The sequence below is a fragment of the Colossoma macropomum genome, unplaced genomic scaffold, assembly GCF_904425465.1.
Source record: "Colossoma macropomum unplaced genomic scaffold, Colossoma_macropomum, whole genome shotgun sequence".
Lineage (NCBI taxonomy): Eukaryota > Metazoa > Chordata > Actinopteri > Characiformes > Serrasalmidae > Colossoma > Colossoma macropomum.
In genome coordinates this window covers 7,360,800-7,388,172 of record NW_023494787.1, presented here as the reverse complement: position 1 = coordinate 7,388,172, position 27,373 = coordinate 7,360,800, and the positions used below count along the sequence as shown (strand labels likewise).

At 40.1% G+C, this 27,373-nt stretch overlaps 1 protein-coding gene across 2 annotated transcripts; it reads right to left on the bottom strand.

The window, feature by feature from the left end:
• Positions 1-1,479: 1,479 nt before the first annotated feature.
• On the bottom strand, positions 1,480-22,729 carry si:dkey-222b8.4 (uncharacterized protein KIAA0895). 2 transcript variants are annotated; one of them, XM_036566000.1, is made up of 7 exons: positions 22,544-22,729; positions 16,538-17,169; positions 8,782-8,925; positions 6,750-6,885; positions 6,307-6,612; positions 5,641-5,738; positions 1,480-2,890 (listed from the first exon to the last, which is right to left on the bottom strand). In XM_036566000.1, the coding sequence occupies exons 1-7, from the start codon at positions 22,566-22,568 to the stop codon at positions 2,732-2,734; spliced, it is 1,500 nt and encodes a 499-aa protein (XP_036421893.1). In that variant the 5' UTR covers positions 22,569-22,729; the 3' UTR covers positions 1,480-2,731. The 2 variants fall into 2 exon arrangements, with proteins under 2 accessions (XP_036421893.1, XP_036421894.1); XM_036566001.1 differs by having other exon boundaries at positions 6,750-6,882.
• Between the last annotated feature and the right edge of the window lie 4,644 nt (positions 22,730-27,373).

Below are 27,373 nucleotides of genomic sequence, written 5' to 3'. Positions count from 1 at the left end.
GGGGTGCAGGTTGTCTCCTTCAACATACCTAAGACCAGTGCAAAGAAACAGGCTTTAGAGACGATTGGGTATGTCAGTTTATTAGGATTTAACACTAAGTCCAAGAATACCAGAACACAGCAAGTCAACAGTTGGACAGTGTATTATTTTGTCCTCCTCAGTGTCCATAGAGTGTAGTCCTACTGAAAGAAAATCTCCACATGTTCAGTGAAAATAACACCGTCAGGGTGCTCAGTTCTCTGTAAAGAACATTTATAATTTACATCTGTAAACAACTGTTCATCAAAGATTATCACATCTAACATACAAAATACTATTTGCTAAATTGTGGAAATCTCCGCCTACAAGAAAAGTCAGGAACAGAGCAGCGTCAAGGTCGAAAGAGTGCAAGTAGGGACTCAGCAGGCATGCTGGTGAAAATCTGAGTGTGCTTTTTTACTGAGCTACAGACACCAACATTCATCTAGAAGTGCTTCAGTCCGGTACTCAGCTCTCCTGAATATGCAAACCTGCGCAAACACCACACGAATCAAAACCAAAAGAACTTCTAAACTGGACACTGGTTCATAACTTGGTCCTCATCAGCCTCTTCGCATCACAACAAATTCAGATTTATTCTTCTCCTGAAATAACATTTTGATGAAAAATCAAGGCTATGTTAGCTATGGAGGCTAATGTTGCTAACATGTCCGTTAGCTTCAAACTGCATCTCTAAATAATGACACAAACCAAATGTCGATCAGCCAAGATATGTTTGATGTCTGAAGCTTCTTTTGTTCCTCACTGGAGCTATTAGGCTAACATAGCTAACAAATAATGGAAACCTACACCCCAGTAAATTAGCATGGTGCTAACTGCATGCCTGAATGATCATATACTCACCTCAAACCGTGTGGAGTTGTTCAGTAATCTCTAATAGACTTGATTATGGTGGTTTATGACACTGTATGACAAGGTTTCTCAACCACTGGGCCGCAGACCACAGGTGGGCCGCAAAGCACCCATCGGTGGTTCTCGGGCCAATACTGAGCGGGGCCAGTGGTCCATAGTGGGCTTTACAATAAAAAAAGAAATATTATTGCCTCTAGAAACAAAACACACTCCTCCTGATAATCCACTTAATTTATCACCAATGTGCCTGACTTCTGGAATAAAACAAGCTTATGTTAGCCTAATCTGTTTATCTTTTATGTTTACTGATATGCATCATATGCAAACAGAACTATTGAAAATATATATCGCTGCTGTCAGAATAAAACCTTGTATCTCTATTTTTAACTTTTTTTTTTTGACATCATTTGAAAATGTCTGTTGGCCTTAACATTGTGTGTACATGTCATGATGAATGGACCAATGGAAATGGCCAGAAATGACTTGGAAAAAATTCAGGTTCCATTGACTTACATTATAAGTAAAGCATGTTCTTTCCTTCTCCTGTAAAGTTACCATTTTGGAGATACGAGGTTTTGTTCTGACCACAGCGATATACATACATACACACATACACATATATATATATATATATATAAATAGAGAAAAGCATGTCACACAGTAACAGCAGTCAACTCAAAAGCTGAACTTGTATACATTAGCTTCCATTACTTGTTAGCTACATTAGCCTCTTAGCCTTAGCACAAAGCTACAGAAGCTAAATGCAGACGCCAAATGTCTTGGCTGATCATCTGCGTTTTGTTGTTAAAGGATAATTCCTCCGATTTTTGTTCATTTCTGCATAATTCAGTGGTTGAGAAGTCAGACGGTTTGATGTGAAATGATTCACTGTAGACAAACTTACAGACTTAAGTTTTACTTATCGATTTCTTTACAGTGGTGTTGATAGGAGCGCTATCACAATGTTTACATGTATAGCTATTTTATTTACTGACCACCAGTGAACCTACATGTGTCTTCTGAGTCTCTAGATGTAAATGTTTATGATGGTAAAACAGTGATAAATCTAAAGTTTTCATTGGAAACTATTTTTCCTTATAACACCCGGCATGTACCCCTCCACCATGAATGTATTTAAAAAATGTTTTATACCAAAGGTTTATCACAAAATGATTGTAAAACAATGTCAGGCACCAGGCAGTGTGTTGGTATTCATTTCTTATAATAACTTTCTGTGCGGTTTAAATAAATTCTTCAGACATTCTGGTTCCTATCACCACCACTGTGAGCATTTCTGACTCGGTACGTTTCTGTAGAACTTTCACAACAAACCACTCTGAATGACTTTGTTTACATCGTAACCATTTAATTATACAGAAAGTTCGAAAAATCGGTGGGATTCCTCTATGAGGGGGAGTGGATCTTTACTTTGCACTGTCTTTTTAAACACTAGCACAGCATGGGATTCATACAGGTATGTAGTACAGACAGGCATGAACATGAGTGGCATATTGGCACTTGTTCTACCTCCTGCCTGTTCAGATCTACTGAAGTGAATACAAAATGTATTACTGTGCATGGCAGGCAGGTGGCACTGTGCTGCGTTTTGCTTTTCTTCACCTTCACATCTGAAAGTCCTCCCTGAACAGTGAAAGCATCAAAGACAGTAAACTACAGAAATGACCTACGTATTTATCTTTGGACAAAAATTGGGTAGATAAAAAGTACACTTGGGTTAAAGGTGCGTCACTCGCAGGCTGGGTGGAGGCTGAGAGATGCAGGGTTTGCCACAATAGGACACCTGTGCGCTTGTAGTGATCGGGCAGGTTTGTATGTGAGCTCAGATGAGTGTGCGGAGCTCCTCGTCCGTCAGCTGGTTGACCTCCATGATCTTCCGCAGCTGCTCCGAGTAACGGCTCTGATCCTGCAGGAAGTGAGGGATCCGCACGTGCTCCATCACGGCCAAACCCTTCAGCCTCTCTACATCCTCATAGGACACCTGCACAAACACAAACACACAGCTTTATACAGTTTCAGCACATGGAGTTTTACAAATGCCCCCTCTGTATTTAATATACAGTACTGTGCAAAAATCAGAGACCATCCCACGTTTATTTAATATCCAGAAAAAAAATGTTGTTATTCATTTTTTAGCTTCAAGAAAAAAGCAGAAAACATATTTCACAGAAAATTATATAAATTTTTTAGTACTTCATGTGTTCAGTCTTCATCTCTATTCCAGCTTCCATTCTTTTCAGGAGACTCACTTTCAGTTTCTCAAAGAATCTGCAGACACACCTCCAAAGTTCAGTCTTAGAAGCTGGTTGATCATTTTCTGAAGTAATCAAACATATTCAGTGGTGTTGAGGTCTGGACTCTGGGATGGTCAGTCCATTGTTCAGCTTCTTTGTTTGATGTGTCCGTCTCCTTTTCTCAGTGAGGTTCTTCTTGACAGCTACACATCCTATCAGACCCACAGCGCTGAGTCGTCTTCTCACAGTGGAAGGATGGACAGAAACACCTGTGGATGTTTTCAGATCTGAAGCAGCTTGATTTTCACCTCCCTCTCAAAGATGAAAGCTTTATTCGGACCTTATCCTACATTTTTTCTTGTATTTTATTTAATTTTTTGTAATTGTAGAAGTACAAAGTGCTCCTATACGGTAAGTGGAGCTGATTAAACGGACAGAGCGCAGATACAAAGTGTACTGAAGTGGCCAGATAGTGTAGATAAATTCTGAGTAACTGATGGTGCAGTATAGGTAAAAGAAAGAAAAGATCTGAGTCAGTCTGAATAGGCTTTTCTTCTCGACCTTTCTAATAACAGTGGAATCACTCAGCTCCCTCAAAACGCCCCTAATGTTCCTCATTGTGTGCTCCATAGCATGTCTTTCCAACAACACCATCTGTGCAATTAGCCTTCAGCACAGTCACGCTCACTCCATTTCACATGCAAATGAGCACTTCTGGGTTCTCTCCAGTCTTTTCTAGAGTGGAAAATCACTCAGCTAGCTGGGCTGGATACATACAGAGGGCCTGTCTGCGTTTAGAAATGACAAACTGTGGCAAGATAAATCTGGATTACAAAGACTTACTCAAATCGATGTTCCTGTCTCCGTGTTTAACGCATGCCTCCGATATGATTAACTGATGAAATCAGCAAACTTAAAGGGCCCACATCATATATTTTTCTGCAATTTTATTTTTCATCTGAAGTCTACTTATAATATCTGTGTGGGTTAACGTACCAAAAACAGTAACTATTCATTTCTACATGACCATTTTCCAACCTCTCTTTATCTCTTGGAATTAAACAGGCTGTTTCTGTTACTGTGTCTTTAAGACTGATACTGGCCTGTCACTAAACCTCTGAATCATCATCATGATGATCTCCATGGACAATCCACACTGCACCTCAACAGACTTACTCTGATCTTAATGTTACTTCAATCTAGCAATCTATGCACATATAGATTGACATCTATTGATTGAGATCTTCTATCCATATCTTGTATAATCTGGAAGATTTCTATAACAATATTCTATCCCCCGTGTACCTGCATCTCATTTATTTATATACCTCAGACCCACTAACTGCACATATGGAAATGTGTACAACAGTACATATCATAGTTTTATTTCATAACTTATTACTGTACAACTGTACATTGGAAACAATACTAGTGTACATTGTGTATATGGGTATATATATTTCTCTTTTCTTCTTTATATATATATACATATATATATAAAAAAATATATATATAAAAAAAAAAAGAAAACTGCTGTAGGAAGAATAGTCAGAAAAATATTAGGTTGGGTTTTGTGACATCACATCTGAATAATTTCAAATTGGGTGTCACGCACCCCTTCAGCAGGGACTCCAATTCCCAGAACCCCTTGGATAATAATCACATTTGTTATGACTCTGCCTTTCCGCCTTATCCCTTTGACTTTGTTAAGACGGTGTTTTCCTGGTTTGGGACTGTTTTGGAACTGACCTTGGCCTGTTTTTTGACAACAACTTCGGAACTTCCTAAAACTAGTAAAGCCTCTTCATTTTTTACAATCCGCATGCATCTGATTCATTCTGTCCCCTTACAATGGGCTGTTTTTGCAGTTTAGTTTCCATATATGAATTGTACATTTTGTAACCTTAAACTTCAACTGTTTTATTTTTAAAAAGGGAGAAAAAACTCAGTTTTCCATGATATGGGCCCTTTAATAAAGAGTGCAATTAAAAATAATGGATAATACACACACTCACACATTTTCTAAACCGCTCATCCTTGTGGTTCATGGTGGGGTGCTGGAGCCTATTCCAGCGGTCATTGGTTACACCCTGGACAAGTCGCCAGTCCATCACAGGGCAGACAGACAGACATACACATTCACACACACACTCACACCTAGGGGCAATTTAGCGTGTCCAATTAGCCTGACTGCATGTCTTTGGACTGTGGGAGGAAACTGGAGTACCCGGAGGAAACCCACGCAGACACGGGGAGAACATGCAAACTCCACACAGAAAGGACCCCGGTCGCCCGGCTGGGAATCGATCCCATGCCCTTCTTGCCGTGAGGCGACAGCACTGCCCATTGCATTATGTAATAAGTGTATACATACCATACATGTAGGTTTTGTCATAATATCAATAATATACAATATATATTACATTTGTAATTATATGTGTTTTGTGCATATGATGAATAATGAATGTGTAATAATTGACGAACATGCCAGACTGACCTTGCCCAGTGCAGTGAGGAGCTGAAAGTCGATCTTCTCTCTGTGTCTGAGGATCTTCAGAATTCCATCCAGATAAACCTGGTCTTTACTGAAACAGCCTGCAGACCAGACAAAGCATTTTAAATAAGCTGATGCAACACCAACACTGCTGTGCAGATTTAGTGAATATTATTATATCACAGAATACAGTGTTGTAGTACGTAGTGTGGCGACAGTTTATCTTAGCTGTGTATTAATGTTCTATCATCTGACTGAAGGATCAGCATACAGCTACTTGGCAGCCCTGAATGTAGTCAATCGGCCAGCCAAGACATGTTTGGTGTCTGAAGTTTGTGTCTTCATACTCTTGTTTTTATAATGCTTTATAATGTTTGTTGGCTTTGTAGCTCCAGTGCAAAACTAAAGACACCTGTCCTGGCTGTTCAGATACACTGTAAAAACCTGATGTGGTGTTTTTGTGCAGTTTGTCTGTGTCTTTATATTCTGACAGACTGTAATACACTGCAGGAAGAGTAGGGGGCGATATGGATAATGTTCATATAGATAGATAGATAGATAGATAGATGGATGGAGGGATGGATGGATAGATAGATAGATAGATAGACAGATAGAAAGATGGATAGATAGATAGATAGATCTATCTAAACACAGCAGTGTTTGTGTTACCTGGCTGTGAGGTGTCGGTCTGGCCCCGTTTGGCCCGGACACAGTAGTCCCAACGCGTGTTTGGGTCATGAACAAAGCGTCCCAGGTCGCGGAACAGTTGAGAGAAGCTCATGCGGCTGGCCTGGTAGACAGTGTAGTAGAGCAGCGCGGCCCGCCACAGCGTGGGGTCCCTGCGGAACAGAACGCTGTGGATACTCGCCAGTCCCTCCTCTGTGGGGTTCAGGGGTCGCAGCCCAAGCTTCTTCCGCCCCGCCCCGCTGCTCCAAGGCTGCTGGCTGTTATTGATCCCTCGGAAGTAGTGCGTGCCTGAGTGAAGCACTCTCATTTCATTTTTTTCAATTATCAATTTCATTTTCAGTAGCGTTTAACTTGTGTGTTTGTAAAACATCTTGTGATGCTACCTATGCTTTGTAGATATTAGCACTACATACAAATATACTCACCGATCTCGTGTCTCAGCATGCCCTCGAGCCACTGCTCTCTGGCTGTGGAGATGTTGATGGTCAGTGTCGGTCTGCCGTTCACTACAGTCATGGAAGCTCTGGACAACAGGTCATCAGTCAGGTGCACCACAATCTGCTGACACATAGACATAAACAACTCATACAAAGTACATATAAATATCAGAATATATTTTAAATTAAAAAATCTGATTATTTATATGCTATACATTAAACATTACATAAACCAGGGCTGTCTGAATTTGGCCCGTGAGGATGTTTGATTTGGCCGACCAGAAAGTTACCCTGACACACCCCCAACCCCTGGACCACCCCAACAAAGCCAATCAGAGAACAAAGTTTTAGATTATATATAACATATTAATAATTAATAGTATTTTGAAGTAAGAAGTTGAAGTTAGTAACAAAATATAGTGCAGTGTTATAAAAAACACATTTTTAAAAACTTGATTTGAAATCTACCTTCTTTCTTTTTACAGTATAAATATAATTTTTATTAAATATATATTTTTGTCAAATTATTTATAATATTTTTGTCAAATGATGACATGCCTTGATTTTTGATCATCACTTTTCAATTATAAGGCTTATACTTTTGTTAGAAATTCACTGGATATTAAAAAACTATTGGAATTTATTGGAAATTCATTTAGATATTAACATTATTTAATGTTTATTGATTATTGAACTTTAGAATCATCTATAGCTGTTTCTCTGTCGTCTCTAATAATTTCACAAACAGGAATAACAGCAGAACAAAATGTCGGGATACAACATACTTAGGAAAGATTCAACACGATCTTTTTCAGCATTATTTATCTAGCCAGTCATATCATATATAAAACAATCACATGCAGCCTTAAGCTGCTTTCTCTAGATTCTATATTGAAACTGGCCTGTCTGATATGTGCTTTTGTCCTTGGACTCTGGATCCTGTACTTCTGTACAGGTTATAGAGATTTCACAGTAACAGTAATAGAGTTTTTCACAGTAACATAACGATGCACTGAAGTGACTGAACAGTGAATCATAGTTGCTGGTGGTTCTGAGAATGACATTCTGCAAGCGTTTGCTTTTCCCTCAGCTCTGTGTGACAGTAATGAGAGGAGTCACTGCTGTAACCTCACATAACCCCTAATGACACACAGGAATCAGACGCACATTGAGAATGTTCAGAAAGAGCTTCAGTGCTGCTTCTGTGTTCTTTCTGCACCAACATACAACTTTCCCCAACGTCGTTACATTACAGAGCCAGACTGTGACAACAGCATCTCACACGCCTACACTGAGCTGAAGTCCACTTGTTATGTTTTATAAAGTAAGTCAGAGAATGGAGATGTAAATAAATGTGTATATATATATACATACATACAGTCATTTTTCAGTTTTTGACATAATTTGAAAAGGCCTGTTGCCCTTTACATTGTGTGTAAATGTCATGATGAATGGACCAAAAGAAATGGTCCAAAATCACTTGGAAAAAATTCTGGTTCCATTGACTTACATTAAACGTAAACTAGGTTTTTGCCTTTTCCTGTAAAGTTATCATTTTGGAGATATGAGGTTTTCTTCCGACGACAGCGATGTATATATATATATAGTGTATTATTATGATGGCGACCTGTCCAGGGTGTATCCTGCCTTCCGCTCAATGTCTGCTGGGACAGGCTCCAGCTCCCCCAGGGACCCAGAAGGATAAGCGGCTTGTGTGTGTGTGTGTGTGTGTATTATGATAAATAATACTAACACTACTACCACTAATACTACTAAAAAAAATTTAAAGGTTTCAATTATTTTTAAAGTTTTATTATTATTATTATTATTATTATTACAGATGTTTATTATTTAAAAAGAAATATATAGCACCTTACTCTGACACCCCAAAAATATTTGTATCATTAAAAATGTCTTTTTATTTTATTATTATTATTATTGTTATTATTATCATTGATACTAAATTAAAAACTCTTGGGCTCTATTTAAACGTGTGCAGATCTCTCTCTCTCTCTCTCACCTCTCCCACACAGCCCTCTTTCTCCATGTACTTCTTGACGTGGGACCAGATTCGGCTCTTGGTCAGCAGGTTTCCTCCAGTGGCCTGTTCAAACTTCTCGTAGTTTCCGTACTTCTGCAGCGCCAGCTCCATGATCCGCACCGCCTGGAGGGCAACATTAACCCCACAGAGAGACGTGAACAGAACACACCTGATACAAACAGGAGAAACAGCTCTGTTCTGTAGGACTCTATGGACAGGGAAAGGAAACTCATCTCGGGTGTTTTTGCATTTACATTATGAACTTTCCCACTAAAGCGCTCTAATAAAGGTGCTGCATGCTGACTGAAAAACTCAAAGTACAAAACTTAGAGCTATGAAAGAGAAACATGTCTTTACAAACAGAGGAAGTGATATTTGATGGAATACTTCAGTCATAATGGGATATCAACCAGTCAAAAAAGGGAAAACCAACCAGTGGGATGGGATTTGAGGTTTACTATTTGACTATGCAGGATGTAAGATCTGTTTTATAATAAAATAATATGTCTCTGATCTGAGGCATTGTGTGTCAGAAAGATAGATAGATCTATCTATCTATCTATCTATCTATCTATCTATCTGGCTATCTAGCTATATATATATAGATATAGATAGATATTGTACTGTAATAAAATAGAAAATAAATAAAAATAAAATAAAAGCATAAATAAAGTAATATTAAACTAAGTTAAAGTAAATAAATCTAGCTATATATATATATATATATAGAGAGAGAGAGAGAGAGAGATAGAAAGATAGATATTGTACTGTAATAAAATAGTATAAAGCATAAATAAAGTAATATTAAACTAAGTTAAAGTAAATAAATTGTAAATGCAAATGCAGAAATGTTGTACAGTGAGCGAGAGAGAGAGAGATGCTCAGATGGTTTAAGTGGCATCATGGATTAAAGGCAGATGCAGTTATCACTGTAATACAGCAGCTCCTTCTCTTCATGGGCTGTAAATTGTCTACAGTATCACACTGCACTGCCCTGCTGTCACTTCATCCAGAGAGATGTGATTTATACTGCATGTGAACGGCCCTGAGGCACTCAGCATTCAGACAATCGATACTGCACTTTAAGATCATTACAGCAATCATCCTCTGCTGCAGCACTCACACATCTCACTGCTCAGTCACTCCGCTTCACACTCCAGTCCCGTCAGGAGGACAAAATGCAAAAGAAATGTGACTGTCCCTGCTGTCCAGGTGTCATCGTCTCAGACATCTGCATGACATCATCACAGCATCATCTGCATGATCACTGTAATATCATCTCAAAGTTGGCATCACATTTTCAGAAAGTGGTTGAATTCATCACAGTTGTGATGTCATCACCATGAAAACATTTACATATGAACAACTAACAGGCAGTTTAGCCCTGCCCATTCAGCCTACAGTTTAGCCCCACCCATTCAGCCTGCAGTTTAGCCCCACCCATTCAGCCTGCAGTTTAGCCCTGCCCATTCAGCCTACAGTTTAGCCCCACCCATTCAGCTTACAGTTTAGCCCCACTCATTCAGCCTACAGTTTAGCCCCACCCATTCATCTTACAGTTTAGCCCCACTCATTCAGCCTACAGTTTAGCCCCACTCATTCAGCTTAGCCCCACTCATTTAGTCTACAGTTTAGCCCCACTCATTCAGCCTACAGTTTAGCCCCACCCATTCAGCTTACAGTTTAGCCCCACTCATTCAGCTTACAGTTTAGCCCCACTCATTCAGCTTACAGTTTAGCCCCACTCATTTAGCCTACAGTTTAGCCCCACTCATTCAGCTTACAGTTTAGCCCCACTCATTCAGCTTACAGTTTAGCCCCACCCATTCAGCTTACAGTTTAGCCCCACTCATTCAGCTTAGCCCCACTCATTTAGCCTACAGTTTAGCCCCACCCATTCATCTTACAGTTTAGCCCCACCCATTCAGCCTACAGTTTAGCCCTGTCCATCCAGCCTACAGTTTAGCCCCACTCATTCAGCCTACAGTTTAGCCCTGTCCATCCAGCCTCTAGTTTAGCCTCGTCCATCCAGCCTACAGTTTAGCCCCACTCATTCAGCCTACAGTTTAGCCCCACTCATTCAGCCTACAGTTTAGCCCTGTCCATCCAGCCTCTAGTTTAGCCTCGTCCATCCAGCCTACAGTTTAGCCCCACTCATTCAGCCTACAGTTTAGCCCCACCTATTCCAGCTACAGTTTAGCCCCACCCATTTAGCATAGTTTATCCCCACCCATCCAGCCTACAGTTTAGCCCCACTCATTCAGCCTACAGTTTAGCCCCACTCATTCAGCCTACAGTTTAGCCCCACCTATTCCAGCTACAGTTTAGCCCCACCCATTTAGCATAGTTTATCCCCACCCATCCAGCCTACAGTTTAGCCCCATCCATTTAGCCTACAGTTTAGCCCCACTCATTCAGCCTACAGTTTAGCCCTGTCCATCCAGCCTACAGTTTAGCCCCACCCATTCCAGCTACAGTTTAGCCCCACCCATTCAGCCTACAGTTTAGCCCCACTCATTCAGCCTGCCCATTCCAGCTACAGTTTAGCCCCACCCATTCCAGCTACAGTTTAGCCCCACCCATTCCAGCTACAGTTTAGCCCCATCCATCCAGCCTACAGTTTAGCCCCACTCATTCACCCTACAGTTTAGCCCCACCCATTCCAGCTACAGTTTAGCCCCATCCATCCAGCCTACAGTTTAGCCCCATCCATCCAGCCTACAGTTTAGCCCCACTCATTCACCCTACAGTTTAGCCCCACTCATTCAGCTTACAGTTTAGCCCCGTCCATCCAGCCTACAGTTTAGCCCTGTCCATCCAGCCTATAGTTTAGCCCCATCCATTCAGCCTACAGTTTAGCCCTGTCCATCCAGCTTACAGTTTAGCCCCACCCATTTAGCCTACAGTTTAGCCCTGTCCATCCAGCCTACAGTTTAGCCTCACCCATTTAGCCTACAGTTTAGCCCTGCCCATTTGGCCCTGCCCACATTAGCTCCACCCATAGAACCTACAGCAGTTTAGCTCCGCCCATTCCCATTGAAGCAATCCAGAGTGTTGTTCCATCGGATCTGTCAGTCTGTAGCAGAGTGGAGGATGGGAAACGATTAAATGTGGTGCTGTTCTCGGCTGTCAGGAAGAAATTTTATTCTCTTAGGATTTCAGGATAAACTTCACACTGTTCTGCATATTTTAGCCTGGACTACTTTTTGATCAAGACATAATACACAGCAGCCTTGTTTACATATATCAGACTTAAAGGCACAGCAATAAAAACAGCTGTTAGCATTGGCCCTATTGTCAAGAGATCGCAAGTTTAATCCCTGGTGATGCCACGGCCATCTGTGGCCATCCAAGAGAGCATTATTAACCTCTCTTTCTCTATGTGGGTGGGATGGTCCTCCCTCTCCTCCATCACTCAGCGCAATACTAGCCTGCAGAGGTACCTGTTATCTGACATAACAGAATTATCAGTCAGCATTCGCCTCCAAGCGTTTAGAGCTGTCCAACATCATTGTGTTAGCAGCAGTTTGAAAAGATGCAGTGGAGCTTTATGTAACTCAGAGGAAGCAAGCACTAGCCTTCACCTTCCTAGCTTGGTAGCATTGAGTGATAGAGGGAGACCTACCTAGAGGACAGGAACTGGCCATGACAAAAGGAGGGAGAAAACTAGGGACAAACATTATAAGTGGACTTACAAGAAAAAGCAAAATACAAGCAAAATGTTGAACATCGACCCTTTAAAGTCAGCATGAATATAAAATCATAACTCATTCGCCTTCTGTACTGTGACGTTTATGTTTTAACACAGAGCGTTTTCTCTCTATGATAGGTGGGGGTGGGAGGGGGGAGGTGAAATACGATATTGGTTAGTATTATGTTTGCCTGCCTGCTGGTGCATGGTGACGTAATCAAAAATCAGAAGACATTGTAGAGGCAGCAAAAGTCATTGCATTTAGACAGAAGATAAACAAAACATTTGTCTTTTAAATGGTTTATGATGAATCATGCTCAAGTAAAACTCATTTTTGAAAAATGTAATCATCTCCAGCTGCACTGTTTTTATAAGTCCCTCCTTCATTCATAACAGTATCACAAGCCTGGTAGAGCAACTGCTACAGTATGTTCCCAACATTCTAGATGCCTGCTGTTGCATCATGTTAAATCACCTGCCACAGCAATGCACCTGGAGGAAAATCACCCGCTTATCACGTCCAACCGAACAGGAATCACCCCACAAACGGAGAGGATGACTTCCTCTCTCTTTTTCTTGAAGGGCTCCTGACCACAAGCCTTTAGACACACACACTGACCTACACAAGACACATGTTAGCACATTAACTTTACATGCTAATGCACTCAGGGAAATAACTCCTGACACACTGTATACTGAGCTGTTAGCTAACAACCGTGCATTTGGGTTAATGAGGGGAAAAACACTGTGTCTTTGGGCTGTCACTGAAAAGTTAATGTCCACTGCGCTGCTGCTGTGTGTAAAACTAACCGAGAACTGAGCGAAGGGGTCAGAACATGATAGCACAAACCATAACACCCACCACATAGATGATCGTCCTTCACCTCCTGGAGCTTATCCCTGCCTGTGTAGAGGATGTGGCTCCACAGGGCACAAAGCAGTAATTTAATTCTACAGAGGGACGGTGGTGAACATGCCCAGCGGTTAAACCATTAAAGGAACAGCCAAATTAAACAGATTTCCTCTTTACATATACACGTTTGATTTTCTAAGCAAAATTAAGCAACCATAAGATACAAGCATACCATAGAAACCACCTAGAAACACCCTAACGACCACCCAAAACACTATAGCAACTACTTCGTAACACCCTAGCGACCACTTTGAAAAAAATTAGCAATTGTTTAACATCACCCTAGCAAGCACACAACATACCCTAGCAACCAGCAAATAACCATCTAGAAAATGTCTATGCCATAGGTATTGTCAAGTAACACTATTATACACAGTCATATATATATATATATATATATATATATATATATATATATCCACTCAGACCAGCACAACACACACTAACACACCACCACCACGTCAGTGTTACTGCAGTGCTGAGAATGATCCACCACCCAAATAGTACCTGCTCAGTGAGGGTCCATGGGGGTCCTGACCACTGAAGAACAGGGTAAAAGGGGGCTAACAAAGTATGCAGAGAAACAGATGGGCTACAGTCTGTAACTGTAGAACTACAAAGTGCACCTATATAGTAAGTGGAGCTGATAAAACGGACAATGAGCGTAGAAACAAGGAGGTCATATATCAGCGTATATATATATATATATATATATATATATATATGGGGCCTGTGCAAAGTATTTTTTCCCCATCTTGTTAAACTTCAGACTTATGCCTATGATCACAGTGTGTCATACAGAGTCAGAAACCGCATAATCAAGTCTATTAGAGACTCAGTATCTCCACACAGTTTGAGGCGAGAGTGTGATGATTTAAGAATGTGGTTAGCACCATGCTAATTGGTAAAGACACAACAGACCGTGTAGATTTGATTTTTGCCAAAATGTTGCTTTAACTGCCGTCGACAACAGTCCTGAAACCTTCTGAACATCTTCATTATGATCAGTTTTAAATGAACACCAGCACATTCTTATCACTTTAGCAACACCAGCTAAGATACAGGTGTTGCCAACAGCTCCCGGATATTAAGTCTCATTGAGTGAAACTGCTTTAGACAGACACTGCTGTTCTCTTTAAGCCCGTTAATCGGGTTCTGTTTTTGGCCTAATCAGCTAAACCTTCACTTTTAACATTGTCCTGTTTGTCTGCTGCTTCAGGAGAAGCTCCGCTGGATTCCTGCCCAGGCAATATTTATACAGCTACTGTACCGACACTGAGGCATCCTTCACTGCCTTAATCCAACCTGAAGGAACATCGGTATCTCTTTCAGCCTCCTGCTTTTCCTGGGTTAATCCTCCTAAAGCTGTCGGTCTCTCTAAAAGCAGCGCTGCAAAACCCAAAATACAAAACTCGCCACTGCTACAAGGAGAGAACTACAACAGAGCAGCAGGTGAACAGAGAGGAAAAGAGAAGGAGAGATCGACAGACAGAGACAGATAAAAAACAAGAAAGAAAGAATGAAAAACAGAAAGAGAAATGGAGAAAGGAAAGGAGAGAGAGAGAAAGGGGGGGACAAGTGAGAGACAGAGAGAGAACGATAAACATAAAGAAAGTGAGAGAGAAAGAAAGGAGAACAAAATGAGACAGAAAGAGAGAAGAGAGAAAGAAAGTGGGGGGAGAAGATAATGAGAGAACAAGAGAGAGAGAACGAGAGAGTGAGACGAGAGCGGGAGAGAGAGAACGAGCTGGAGAGAATGAGAGAATGGGCATAAGAAAAAGAGAAGAAAGGAGAGTGAAAGACAAGAGAGAGACAGAAGGGAACAGACAGTGACAGAAGGAAAGAAAAAGAAAGAGAAAGTAAAAGAGAAGAGAAATGGAGAGAATAAGAGATGGCAAGAGAGAGAGAGAGAGAGAAAGAGAGAGGGTGTGAGAGAGAGAAATGTGATGAAAGAGAGAGAGAACAAGAAAAACTGTGAGAAAGAAAGAAAGAAAGAAAGAAAGAAAGAAAGAAAGAAAGAAAGAAAGAGAAATTGTTTTTTTTGGGGATTTCCTCTATGATTGGTTTGTTTGTCTCTGCTCATGTCTTTTTGTCCATCAGTACAGAAGGTCAGTGCATATTTCTGTCTGTCACTGACCTGTACTTGAAAAGTGGTCTGTACCTGACTCTCTGTGTGAGGAAGTGGTCTATAACTGACTCTGTGTGAGGAAGTGGTCTGTAACTGACTCCGTCTGTGTGTAGAAGTGGTCTGTAACTGACTCTGTCTGTGTGTAGAAGTGGTCTGTAACTGACTCTGTGTGAGGAAGTGGTCTGTAACTGACTCTGTCTGTGTGTAGAAGTGGTCTGTAACTGACTCTGTGTGAGAAAGTGGTCTGTAACTGACTCCGTCTGTGTGTAGAAGTGGTCTGTAACTGACCCGTACCTGTGTAAGGTAACATTATGTAACTGACCGTCGCCTGTGTGAGGAAGCGGTCTATAACTGACCCATACGCTTGTGAAGAAGCGGCCTGTAACTGACCTGTACCTTTGTGAGAAAACAATCTTTAACCGTGTGGTACCTTTACAGGAAGCAATCTGTAACTGACCCGTACCTTTACAGGAAGCAGTCCGTAACTGACCTGTACCTTTGTGAGGAAGCGGTCTGTAACTGACCTGTACCTTTGTGAGAAAACAATCTTTAACCGTGTGGTACCTTTACAGGAAGCAATCTGTGACTGACCCGTACCTTTACAGGAAGCAGTCCGTAACTGACCTGTACCTTTGTGAGGAAGCGGTCTGTAACTGACCTGTACCTTTGTAAGGAAGCGGTCTATAACTGACCGGTACCTTTACGGGGAAGCAATCTGGAACTGACCTGTACTTGTGTGAGGAAGCAGTCTGTAACTGACCTGTACCTATGTGAGGAAGCGGTCTGTAACTGACCTGTACCTTTGTGAGAAAATGGTCTTTAACCGTGTGGTACCTTTACAGGAAGCAATCTGTAACTGACCTGTACCTTTGTGAGAAAGCGGTCTGTAACTGACCTGTACCTCTATGGGGAAGCGTTCTGTAACTGACCTGTACCTTTGTGAGAAAGTGGTCTGTAACCGACCTGTACCTGTGTGAAAAAGCAGTGTATAACTGACCCATACCTGTGTGAGGAAGCGGTCAGAGGCATTGTTGTGTTTTTCCAGCACCTGTGGAGCCACTGGGTTACTGTATTCAAACTGAGGGTTGTAGATGAAGTCTGACTTGAAGAAGCGGGTCTTCTCGCTCTCCACGTTGGAGGGTTTGATGGCAGTGAGGATGCACAGCTTCTTCACTGTGTTTTCACCAGCCAGCAGGGGGAGTTTGATGCGAGATGTGCTTGCCTGAGAAATTCTTATTGGCCTGCTGATTGGACGGGGGGTCAGACCGATGGGATTTCCAAGAATTGTGATATTATTTCCCAACCGTGTGCTGCTGGAGAAGATCTGTGATTGGTTGCTGTCCCCGTAACCCTCTCTGGGTCTGATTAACACTATAGGCCTCACACCAGGCTGTCTCGAGGCTGCAGAAACAAGGCGCTGTGTTCTTTTGGGTCGTCTGTAAGGTGAGCGTTTGGGGCTCTGGTGTTCCTCCTCCTCGTTCTGTAGAATACCATTGTAGCTGCTGGTCCCAAGCAGGTCCTTTAGCACACCTGGAGACCAGCGCTCAAGGTATAGCTGACTGGGGCTCAGTGGCTTCTCCGACGGACTCAGCACAAACTTCTTAGCCATCTCAGTCTCAGGCCAGTGGAGTCGCTCTGTGGAGAAATGCCCCATTCACAATACTCAGAACGCAGTTCACATGCACATTCATTATTATTATTATTATTAAATGTAATGTATTATTATTATTAATAATTATTGTTACATTATAGCAGGCATTACAGTATCATCTGTACCAATATTACAATAATATTAATCCCTAGAATTATCAGTATTGCTAAAATGTGATAAACTGCAAAGTATGTAATTTCCTGGGTTTTGAAAGAACAGAATACAAAATAATTATACATTAAAAGGAAATAAAAAGTAAGCTTCCTTATTGGAAATGTGTTTTCTGTCTGGAAAATATTTACAATAGTGTGCAAGTTTCCGTTTGTTGTAATTTTAAAAGAAGAAAACTGGACAAAACTGGCCCCGAGACCACCGTGCAGTATCTGACTGACAGAGGTGCAGGAAACTATCATTACTCCAAGAAACCAGTGTTCGCTTCCATATGTCTATCTAATGTTCACTCCTTCAGTAACAACCTGTACTGTCAGTGAACTGTTAATGAACTAGTTGCAGAATAATAAGAGTTTAATAAGCCTGAGATTTTAAGTGGTTCAATTCAATTTTCAAAAAAGTACAACGAGAAAAACCTTGTTTATTGTTTATTTAAGAGAGTGAACTTTTGGCCAAGCAAATGCAACTGCAAGTGCCACTAGTGAAGAATGATGACTGGCCTGTTAACTGACCCATACACTATTTTCTTGCATTTTCGCTTGGAACATTTGTGTCATTTTAAGTTCTAAAAAAAATCGTAATTAATTTTTACTTGACATTTTCCATGTCAATTAAACACAGTCATTAAGACTGATTCATGTAAATACCTCTGCTCTGTCCTGCCTTGTACCTCATTCAAAAACCAATCTGAAACACTCCTTACCACTCACGATTGTAAACTAGTTCATGGTTGTGACATCACACCCATGAAGAATCCCAAACAGGGTCTTTCTACAGCTTAGTTTCCATATTGGTGGACTGCATGGACCAAAAAGTGAGCAGTACATTTTAAAACTTTAACAATGTTTACACTGGTCATCAAACTCTTTACTTAAAAAAGCAAAACTATTTTGGTTTTCAATCAGATGTTCCCTTAAAGAACTTTCAGAAGCAGGTACAGTGCAGGCTAACATTCTACTTAAACCAGGGAACAAAGGTTTGGCTAAAGCTCAGGGCATCGTATCACTTTGCTCACTGTTTGTTTTAGTGCTGTGTCCTCATTTCCCGGGAAACACAATCTCCCCTGTCCATGTAACCCGGAGTTCAACAAAGACAAGAAACAGATCTGAGTAAAAAGGGAAAAGAGAGTGGAGGCTTAGTGTAGAGGCTCCTTCACTCTCCACTGAGTTACCGTAACACACCAGACTAATCCTATTACTGACTGAGGAGGACAGAAAACACCCCCATTCAGCTCTGAGACCAACTGAGACTCACTTACAGTAGACCACAACTATGGGTTTTTTGGTGTTATTTAGCAGCTTCCTGTTATTCCATGTATTCCAACCATGGTAAAATAGTGAACACCTGGCAAAACCATAGCATTCATCTCCAATACCACACAGCAATCCTGTAGCAACCACCTGGAATACCATAGTAAACCACCTAACAATACTCTGGCAACCACCTGGAGTAAACAAACCACTTATCAACACCCTAGCAACCACCTAGGATTTCACAGCAACCACCAAGCAACACCACCGAATATCTTAGCAACTGCTTAGCAACACCCTAGCAAGCCCCTTAAATACCATAGCAACTACCCAGCAATTCTAACAGCTAGCAACCCCTAACAACTGCATAAAATGCTACAGCAATAGTAATTATAGAATTATTATATCAAATACCACAGCAACCATCTAGCATATATCACTGCTGTGGGAACAAAACCTCATATCTCCAAAATGGTAACTTTGCAGGAGAAGGAAAAAACATACTTTACTTTTAATGTAAGTCAATGGAACCAGACTTTTTTATAAGTAATTTTGGGCCGTTTCTTTTAGTCTATTCATCATGAAGTTAATATAAAGAATAACAGGCTTTTTCAAATTATGTCAAAAACTGAAAAGCGACAAAAAACTGAGATAAAAGGTTTTGTTCCAACAACAGCGATATATATTTATATACAATATATATTTCTTTGACAAACTGAAAGTGAGTCTACTGAAAAGAATGGAGGCTGTAATAAAGGTAGAGTGGACACAATAAATACTGAAAAATATATATGTAATTGTTGTATAATTTCCTGTTGAATTTTTTTTTTTGCTTTGCTTCCTGAAAAATAACTAACTTGTAATTAAATAACCTTTTTTAAACCATTTTCCTGAGAGTGTATTGCACATTTACATTTACATGCATTTCCCTTATTCTAATATATGAGCTTTGCATGGCTGTGTGCATGAGTGAGTAATACATGTTCATTTTTCAGCATTACGTCACATCAGAGTGTCCCGCGTCGCTGAAGCGAGTGATTTCTGAGAAGTTAACGTTCCATTAAAATGAGCCTGATGAATGTGGACAGCGGAGGACACAGCCTGAGCTTCGCAAAATACCCTCAGGCATCAAAACAGCGAAGCTCTTCTAATAAAGTCACTGAGCTGGAAGCAGGAGAGCACAGCTTCAGCATCGGAGAGCTGAGAGTCAGCCTGACAGACGGCTCCTTCTGCACACTGTGTTACTCTAATCATACTAACCAAGTCAATTAAGTACCAGGATGTGGAACTAAACTAGGATGCATTTTAAATCAGTCTGAAATGATTATACTGACATCATGCGTACATGAGATGGTAGGGCTTGGCAATGAGATGATGTATATCGTTATTGTGATAAATTATGTCACAATACAATATGCTTTATTGTGTAATATATTGTGTATATCGTCAGTACTTCATTATAAAGAGAGCACAATTAGTCCCGTTTAACTGGATTTTTTGCTACACAGTATGTGAAATATTGAATAAAAATTACTGTATTCAATTTTAATGTAGTGCTACTGGTTCTTTTTTCTCTGTTCCAACTGACCAGATGTCTGAAAAATTAAATGTAGCGACATATCGTGTATCGTGAAAATTTCCCAAAGTATCACGATATCATATTTGTGCCATATCGCCGACCTCTATGAGATGGGATAAGTGCAAGTTCTGCAAAAATACTACTTTTTTTTTTTTTATGTTAAATATAATGTTATGTTATGTTAAAGGTAAGTCACAGCTGGGTTCCTGGGTTTGATCCAGCAATCAATCCATTAAGATTTATGCGCCACTCAAATCAGCTTGGAATCAATGCTTTCAATAATATAAAACCAGTTTGGCTGCAGATCAATGAAGTGATTCTAATCTGCTCATCCTGTACAACGTCACAGATTTCATATAATTACTAAGTGTAAATAAAAATGAATAAATATTGGATGTGTCCACAGAGCTGTAGAAGATTCTGAAATGACTGTACAAATTATAATAAATTATAATAAAATGAAAATACAGAATTCATAACTGGCAATAAACTTTACAAAAAAAATAATGCAAATATTTAATTTCAGTATATTATTAGCATTTATTAACTTCTTGGTCACAGAATTATTAAATTTTGAATATTGCATATATATATATATATATATATATATATATATATGAATAATAATCAATAGAATAAATTTTGAACATTGAAAAATACATTTTGGCACATACTTTATAACGAATATATATTTGTATATATATGTATATATACATAGTCTTATGCAAAAGTTTGGGTACCCTGGACAAATTTGGGTTTTATTTATTTTTTTACATTTAATATACTGTCTTTTGCCTGTGCAAAAGTTATTGCGCATTTAATATTTTATTATTTTTCCAAAATGTTAAACAACAAAAAAATATTTTGGAATGAAACTCTTTTTTTTATAGCATATATAGGCTAGACTGCTGCAGAAGTGCAGATAATCACCCAAAGCACTGTCACTTTCTTCAGTTCACCGCTCCTCACCTCCTGCTCCAGAAGATCACTACAGTGTTAAAGGGGAACTCCAACAATTTTTCAAAAATTCTACATAATTAAATGTACACAGAGTCATTCAGAGTGGTTTGGTGTGAAACACTCTGCTCTAGAGAAACTTACAGAGTCAGAATTGTTCACAGTGGTGGTGATAGGAACCAGACGTCCACCTCTAAAAGCTCCTTTACAGAAAGTTTTTACATGAAACGGTTACGAATTCACTACCTGACGTCTGAGACAGTATTTTATGATAGTTCTGTGATAAGGTTTGGGCTTAAAATGTATTTGAATCTATTTATTTTAATCCATTCACGGTGGAGGGATACATGCAGGGTGTTGTGAAGCAAAATAGTCCCTGAAGAAACTTTTTTTTTTTTTCAGATTTTCCACTATTTTACCATCTTTAACATTCCATAAAAATACACATGTGGATTCACTGGGTCTGGGCGATTAATCAAGTTTTATTTTTCAAAGAAGATTTTGGCTTCGATTGATTATGAAAACATGATAATCGAGACCAAGCGATTATTGTCCGCATTCCAATTCGCAATGATCTTCTCATTTCATCACTGCTATAAACTGTCATTATGTTAGAAATTCAGCGCATTTATAACAATTTTTTTTTGTTAAATTATAGTTAAAGTTCAAGGAAATCCACTGTTAAAAAGACTGTTAGAAGGACTTTTTTTGAAGTTCAATAAATGCATCATGTTTTCAAACTCAATGAACAATCATGTTAAATAATCGTGATCTCAATATTGACCAAAATAATCCTGATTATGATCTTTGCCATAATCGAGCAGCACTAGGTTCACTGGTGGTTTTGGATAGTAAATAAAATGTCTATATCTGTGTTGTAGTCATGGCGACCCCTGGTTCCTATCACCACCACTGTAAAGACATCTGAGTTTCTACAATCAACCATTTCACACCAAACCACTCTGAATGACTGAATGTTCACATCTGAAGTACTGAATTATTCAGAAATTCCCCTTTAAGAGTGATATTAATGCTTTGTGTCAGTCATGGATCTACTGCACTGCACATTTCAGTTTTTTTCTCCTGCTTTACCCTCATTTTAACCTCATGAAGGACTTGAGCTGATGAGTTAAAGCAAACGAGACTGAAGTTGGTTCCCTTTTCTCCAGCTTCTCATTAGAATTTCCCCGTTCCACCTTAAATGGTGCAGCAGCAGTTACACGTCCTGGCGCCTTCAGCTTCATCTGAAGCAGGTGTAACGTTACTGGAGCAGTAAACCGTACAGGACAGTGGATTTGGGTGAACTGGGTACATTTATTAGGGTAAATAATGAAGAACACAGCAGTGAAACAGGAAAAGCAGCACAGTTTAAACGGGAAAATCAAGTAAACACAAACTCACCGGTCACTTTTATTGCCTCCAGCATCGCCCCAGCGAAGAAACCGCAGGACGCCGGACTTCCACACTTTAAACGACCGCAGCAGCCGAAGAGCAGACTTTTAAAATGCCTTAATACCTCGGGAAGTCGGGATCTCCGGAGCTCTGCGCTCTCCGGCGCTCCGAAGCCTCCTCTGCTCTTTCTGCTCGCTTAGAAGCGCAGAGGCGGCTTGTTGCCATGGCACCCGACGACGTCACCGCAAACAAACACGTCGTTTCCGCAACATCGCTGAGCGCTCCAATACACACGCCTGCGCTCTTACTAGGGCGCCTATCTAGTGCGCAGACTCGAGTTCGGTTACTCGGATTTCTCTACAGTGGTGGCGATAGAAACCCAGGCAACACAAACCTGGACATTTTGTTTACTATCCAAAACCACCAGTGAACACGTGTCCTCTGAGGTTTTATATATAATGTTAGTGATGGATAAATCTGAAAAAAAATAGGCTTTCTTTGGGCACTATTTTGCCTCACAACATCCTACATGTATTCCTCCACCCTGAATGGATTTTAGGCCAAAATCTTCTCAAAAATATTATAAAACAATATCTCATGGCTTTAGGCAGCATTTCATTCATAACCATTTCATTTACTTTCGGTTCAGGGGTGCCCAAACTTTTTGTCATGCAGGGGTAAAGTGTATTTGTGGTGAATGAGACGACACAGCTAGCAACTTGCTAACTTTACCTTTTTGCACACGGCCAGTCAGAGAACATGTAGAGGGTTGCTTAAACGCTAGAGGGCGCTCCCGAGCGAGTCCAAAATGAATGGGTTAAGATGGAGCATTTGAGCAAAATCATAGTTCTTAAATGCTTAAACATTTTTAATGTTAAAGAATACAATTATTTCCTGAACAGCTTAAAACATCAACACTGCTGTTATATTGTTAAAAGCTTTTAAACTCGAGTTATAGGAGGTGAAAACAGCGCCTCATGTATATTCATGATGTCTGTGAGTGCAAACAGCCAATGACCTGCTCCACTCACCAACCAATCAGCACTCAGTAGCAGTAATGTTAGCGTCCTGCTGCCCAAAACCTGTTTGCTGTAGAAAAAAGGAAACGTACAGGTGAGTTTTCTCCGCTTTTTTAGTGAAATACATCCTTCTACTTTCTAGAATTAAAGGAAAGTTCTGGTTCAGTGATTAGAAACTATTTTAACTTTTCATTTTTAGCCATCTAGCTTCATTTACTCCCTGCTGTTTTGCTGTCCTGATTTTGATATAACAAGGGAAATAGGAAGTGGCCGGGCTCCTCATAAACCGGCTCAGGTTGCCAGTATACTTGTACATTTTAACAGTTCATTTTATGACACTACATGTTTTTTTTTTTTCAAAAGTACTTAAAAAATAACATGCTCTGTCATTAGCTGTCATTAGCTTAGCAGCAGTTAAATCTCAGTCTAACACGGGTTTGGCTAAACCCGTAACTTCAGAGGTTTAACACACAGCTGAGTGTTGAATTAAACCTGACTGCTCTGTCAAACCAAGCACAAGTCTAACAGATCCACTGCTAAACCGGATGTACTGTCAATTTACATTATGATCTAGCTAAAACAAAACACTATAATAATAAGGACATACACTATATAGACAAATGTATTGGGACACCTACACATTACATCTGCAGGTACTTTTATGAATCCCATTCTAAATCCATAGGCATTAATATGGAGTTGGTTTCCCTTTACAACTATAACAGCTTCCACTCTTCTGGGAAGCTTTCTACAAGATTTTGGAGTGTCTGTGGGAATTTTTGCCCATTCATCCAGAAGAGCACTTGTGAGGTCAGACACTGATGTTGGACGAGAGGGCCTGGCTCACAATCTCTGTTGTAGTTCATCCCAAAGGTGTTTGATGGGGTTGAGGTCAAGGCTCTGTGGGGGCCAGTCAAGTTCTTCCATACCAAACTCACCCAGCCAGGACTTTATGGACCTTGCTTTGAGCACTGGGGCTCAGTCATGCTGGAACAGAAAAGGTTCTTCCCCAAACTGTTCCCACAAAGTTGGAAGTGTACAAATGTCCAAACTGTCTTGGTGCTGAAGCATTAAGATTTCCCTTCACTGGAACTAAGGGTTCTAGACCAACCCCTGAAAAACAACCCCATATCATCATCCCTCCTCCACCAAACTTTACAGTTGGCACAGTGCAGTCAGGCAGGTAACATTCTCCTGGCATTCGCCAAACCCAGACTCGTCCATCAGACTGTCAGATAGAGAAGTGTGAATCGTCACTTCACACAATACATTTCCACTGAGTCCAGTGGCGGCGCTTTACATCACTCCATCCCACGCTTGGCCTTGTGTTTGGTGATGTAAGGCTTGCATGCAGCTGCTCGGCCATGGAAACCCTGACATGAAGCTCTTGCTGCACAGTTTTTGTGCTGATGTTGATGCCAGAGGAGGTTTGAACTCTGCAGTTATTGATCAGCAGAGCGTTCGTGACTTTTATGCACCTCAGCACTCGACGACCCGCTTCGTAACTTTATGTAGTCTGACGCTTCGTGGCTGAGCTGCTGTGGTTCTTAAACGCTTCCACTTTTCAATAATACCACTGACAGTTGATGGTAGAATATCTAGGAGGGAAGACATTTCACAACTTAACTTGTTGCAATGTTGGCATCCTATTACAGCACCACATTCAGATTCAGTGAGCTCTTTAGAATGACCTATTCTTTCACAAATGCTTGTAAAGGCAGGCTGCATGGCTAGGTGCTTGATTTTATACACCTGTGGCAATGGGACTGAATGAAACACCTGAATTAAATGATTAAGAGGTGTGTCCCAATATTTTTGTCCATATAGTGTATTTTACTATATAAAAGCTTTCATATATACATATATATATATATATATATATATATATATATATATATATATATATATATATATGTATAATGCACTGATCAAAATATTTAAATGAAGAATAAACATTTTCTTAAGTCAATAACAGTGATAGCCTTACGTCATAATTAGCTTCTCTGAACAATACATTCAAAACAGCCTGATCAAAACTGCAACTAATATCAATACCTCTACTTGAGCACGACAGCTCAGCATTAAAGCAAAACATGCCATGAAGCCCACAAAACATTATGGTGGAAGTCATATAGGCCTGAGTATGGAATATTAAAATATCTGGGCTGAAAATGCAGTTCAATTACAATAATCTTGCCTTAAAACTCAGTAAAACCATGTCTAACAGGTTTAAAGAAAACCTCAGTTTAACCTGAGATACAGCACCATCTAGTGCCCATGTGTTAAACACAAGGCATCTGGGCCAAATCAGGCCTGCAAAGCTATTTTAATCTTATATTAACACAAGCCCATTTCATTATGAGCCTCAATACAGTTCCCAGCATGCACTGCAACGTAATTTGTGCTCCCACCCCCTTCCCCAACAACAGTCTATGGGACAGCACCACAAAAACGACCAAAAAAAAAGCCAGGTGTTTGGTGAAAGCGAACGGGCAGTTTCTTAAAAAACCTACTGTACATTGGGGACATTTAAAGAGGTGTAACAGTTACCTGCAGCTAATGTAGTGTACTGTTTTATATATATATATATATATATATATATATATATATATATAGCAGATGTGGGATTTTAAATGACAGCAATTGGGATTAGTTTAAACAGCAGCTTCTAAAGACACAGCAATGGAGTTCAAGAACCTCCATGACTCATTCAGGTTTAAACTCAGATTAAACTCTAAACCACAACTAAGATGATGACAGTGCAGTTGCCCCAGTGAGAGTCTAGAACAGAGATTTTCACACTCTGCATGACTTTGTTTAGATCTTAATCGTTATGCAGAAACTTTGAGAAATGGGTGGCATTACCCTTAGAGGCCTGTAAAAGCTCCGTAACAACATTAATACACAAAATGCTTATGAATACACTGCCACTGTTTTACAAGAGCTTTAAGACAAGGCTTAGGGCTAAAACACATTTTAAAACTTTTCATGGTGGAGGGATACATGCAGGGTGTTGTAAGGCAAAGTAGTCCACAAAATACTTTAGATTTTCCACTATTTTACCATCAACATTACATATAAAAGCTCAGAAGACTCGTGTAGGTTCACTGGAGGTTTTAGATAGTAAATAAAAAGTCTATATTTGTGTTGTAGCCATGGCGACCCCTGGTTCCTATCAGTACCACTGTAAAGACATCTGAACCATTTCACACCAAACCACTCTGAATGACTGATTATATGAATTTTATATTTGATATACTGAATTATAAAAGAACATTACGCTCATTGTCCATTTTATCAGCTCCACTTACTATATAGGTGCACTTTGTAGTTCTACAATTACAGACTGTAGTCCATCTGTTTCTCTGATACTTTGTTAGCCCCCTTTTACCCTGTTCTTCAGTGGTCAGGACCCCCATGGACCCTCACAGAGCAGGTACTATTTGGGTGGTGGATCATTCTCAGCACTGCAGTGACACTAACGTGGTGGTGGTGTGACCACTGAAGAACAGGGTAAAAGTATGCAGAGAAACAGATGGACTACGGTCTGTAACTGTAGAACTACAAAGTGCGCCTATATAGTAAGTGGAGCTGATAAAATGGATAATGAGCGCAGAAACAAGGAGGTGGTCATAATGTTATGCCTGATCGGTGTATTTTAAACACTGTGGAACCCCTATAAAATCTAAATGAAAATCACATACATGTAGCAATTCTGCTAAAATACAAAAACCAAACAAAATGCACTACCATACACACACAATGGTCAGTTGCGTCCCAATAACATGTAAAGACAAATTAAACACCTTTTGTTTATACA

Bases quoted from the DNA above. Each gene is read 5' to 3' on its own strand.
- si:dkey-222b8.4 (XM_036566000.1), bottom strand. From the start codon at position 22,568: ATGCTGGAGGCAATAAAAGTGACCG. The intron at 17,170-22,543 runs GTGAGTTTGTGT...ATTTCTCCACAG, and splicing joins GGAGGCAATAAAAGTGACCG to AGCGACTCCACTGGCCTGAG. The intron at 6,886-8,781 runs GTGAGAGAGAGA...TCTATGTGTCAG, and splicing joins AAGAGGGCTGTGTGGGAGAG to CAGATTGTGGTGCACCTGAC.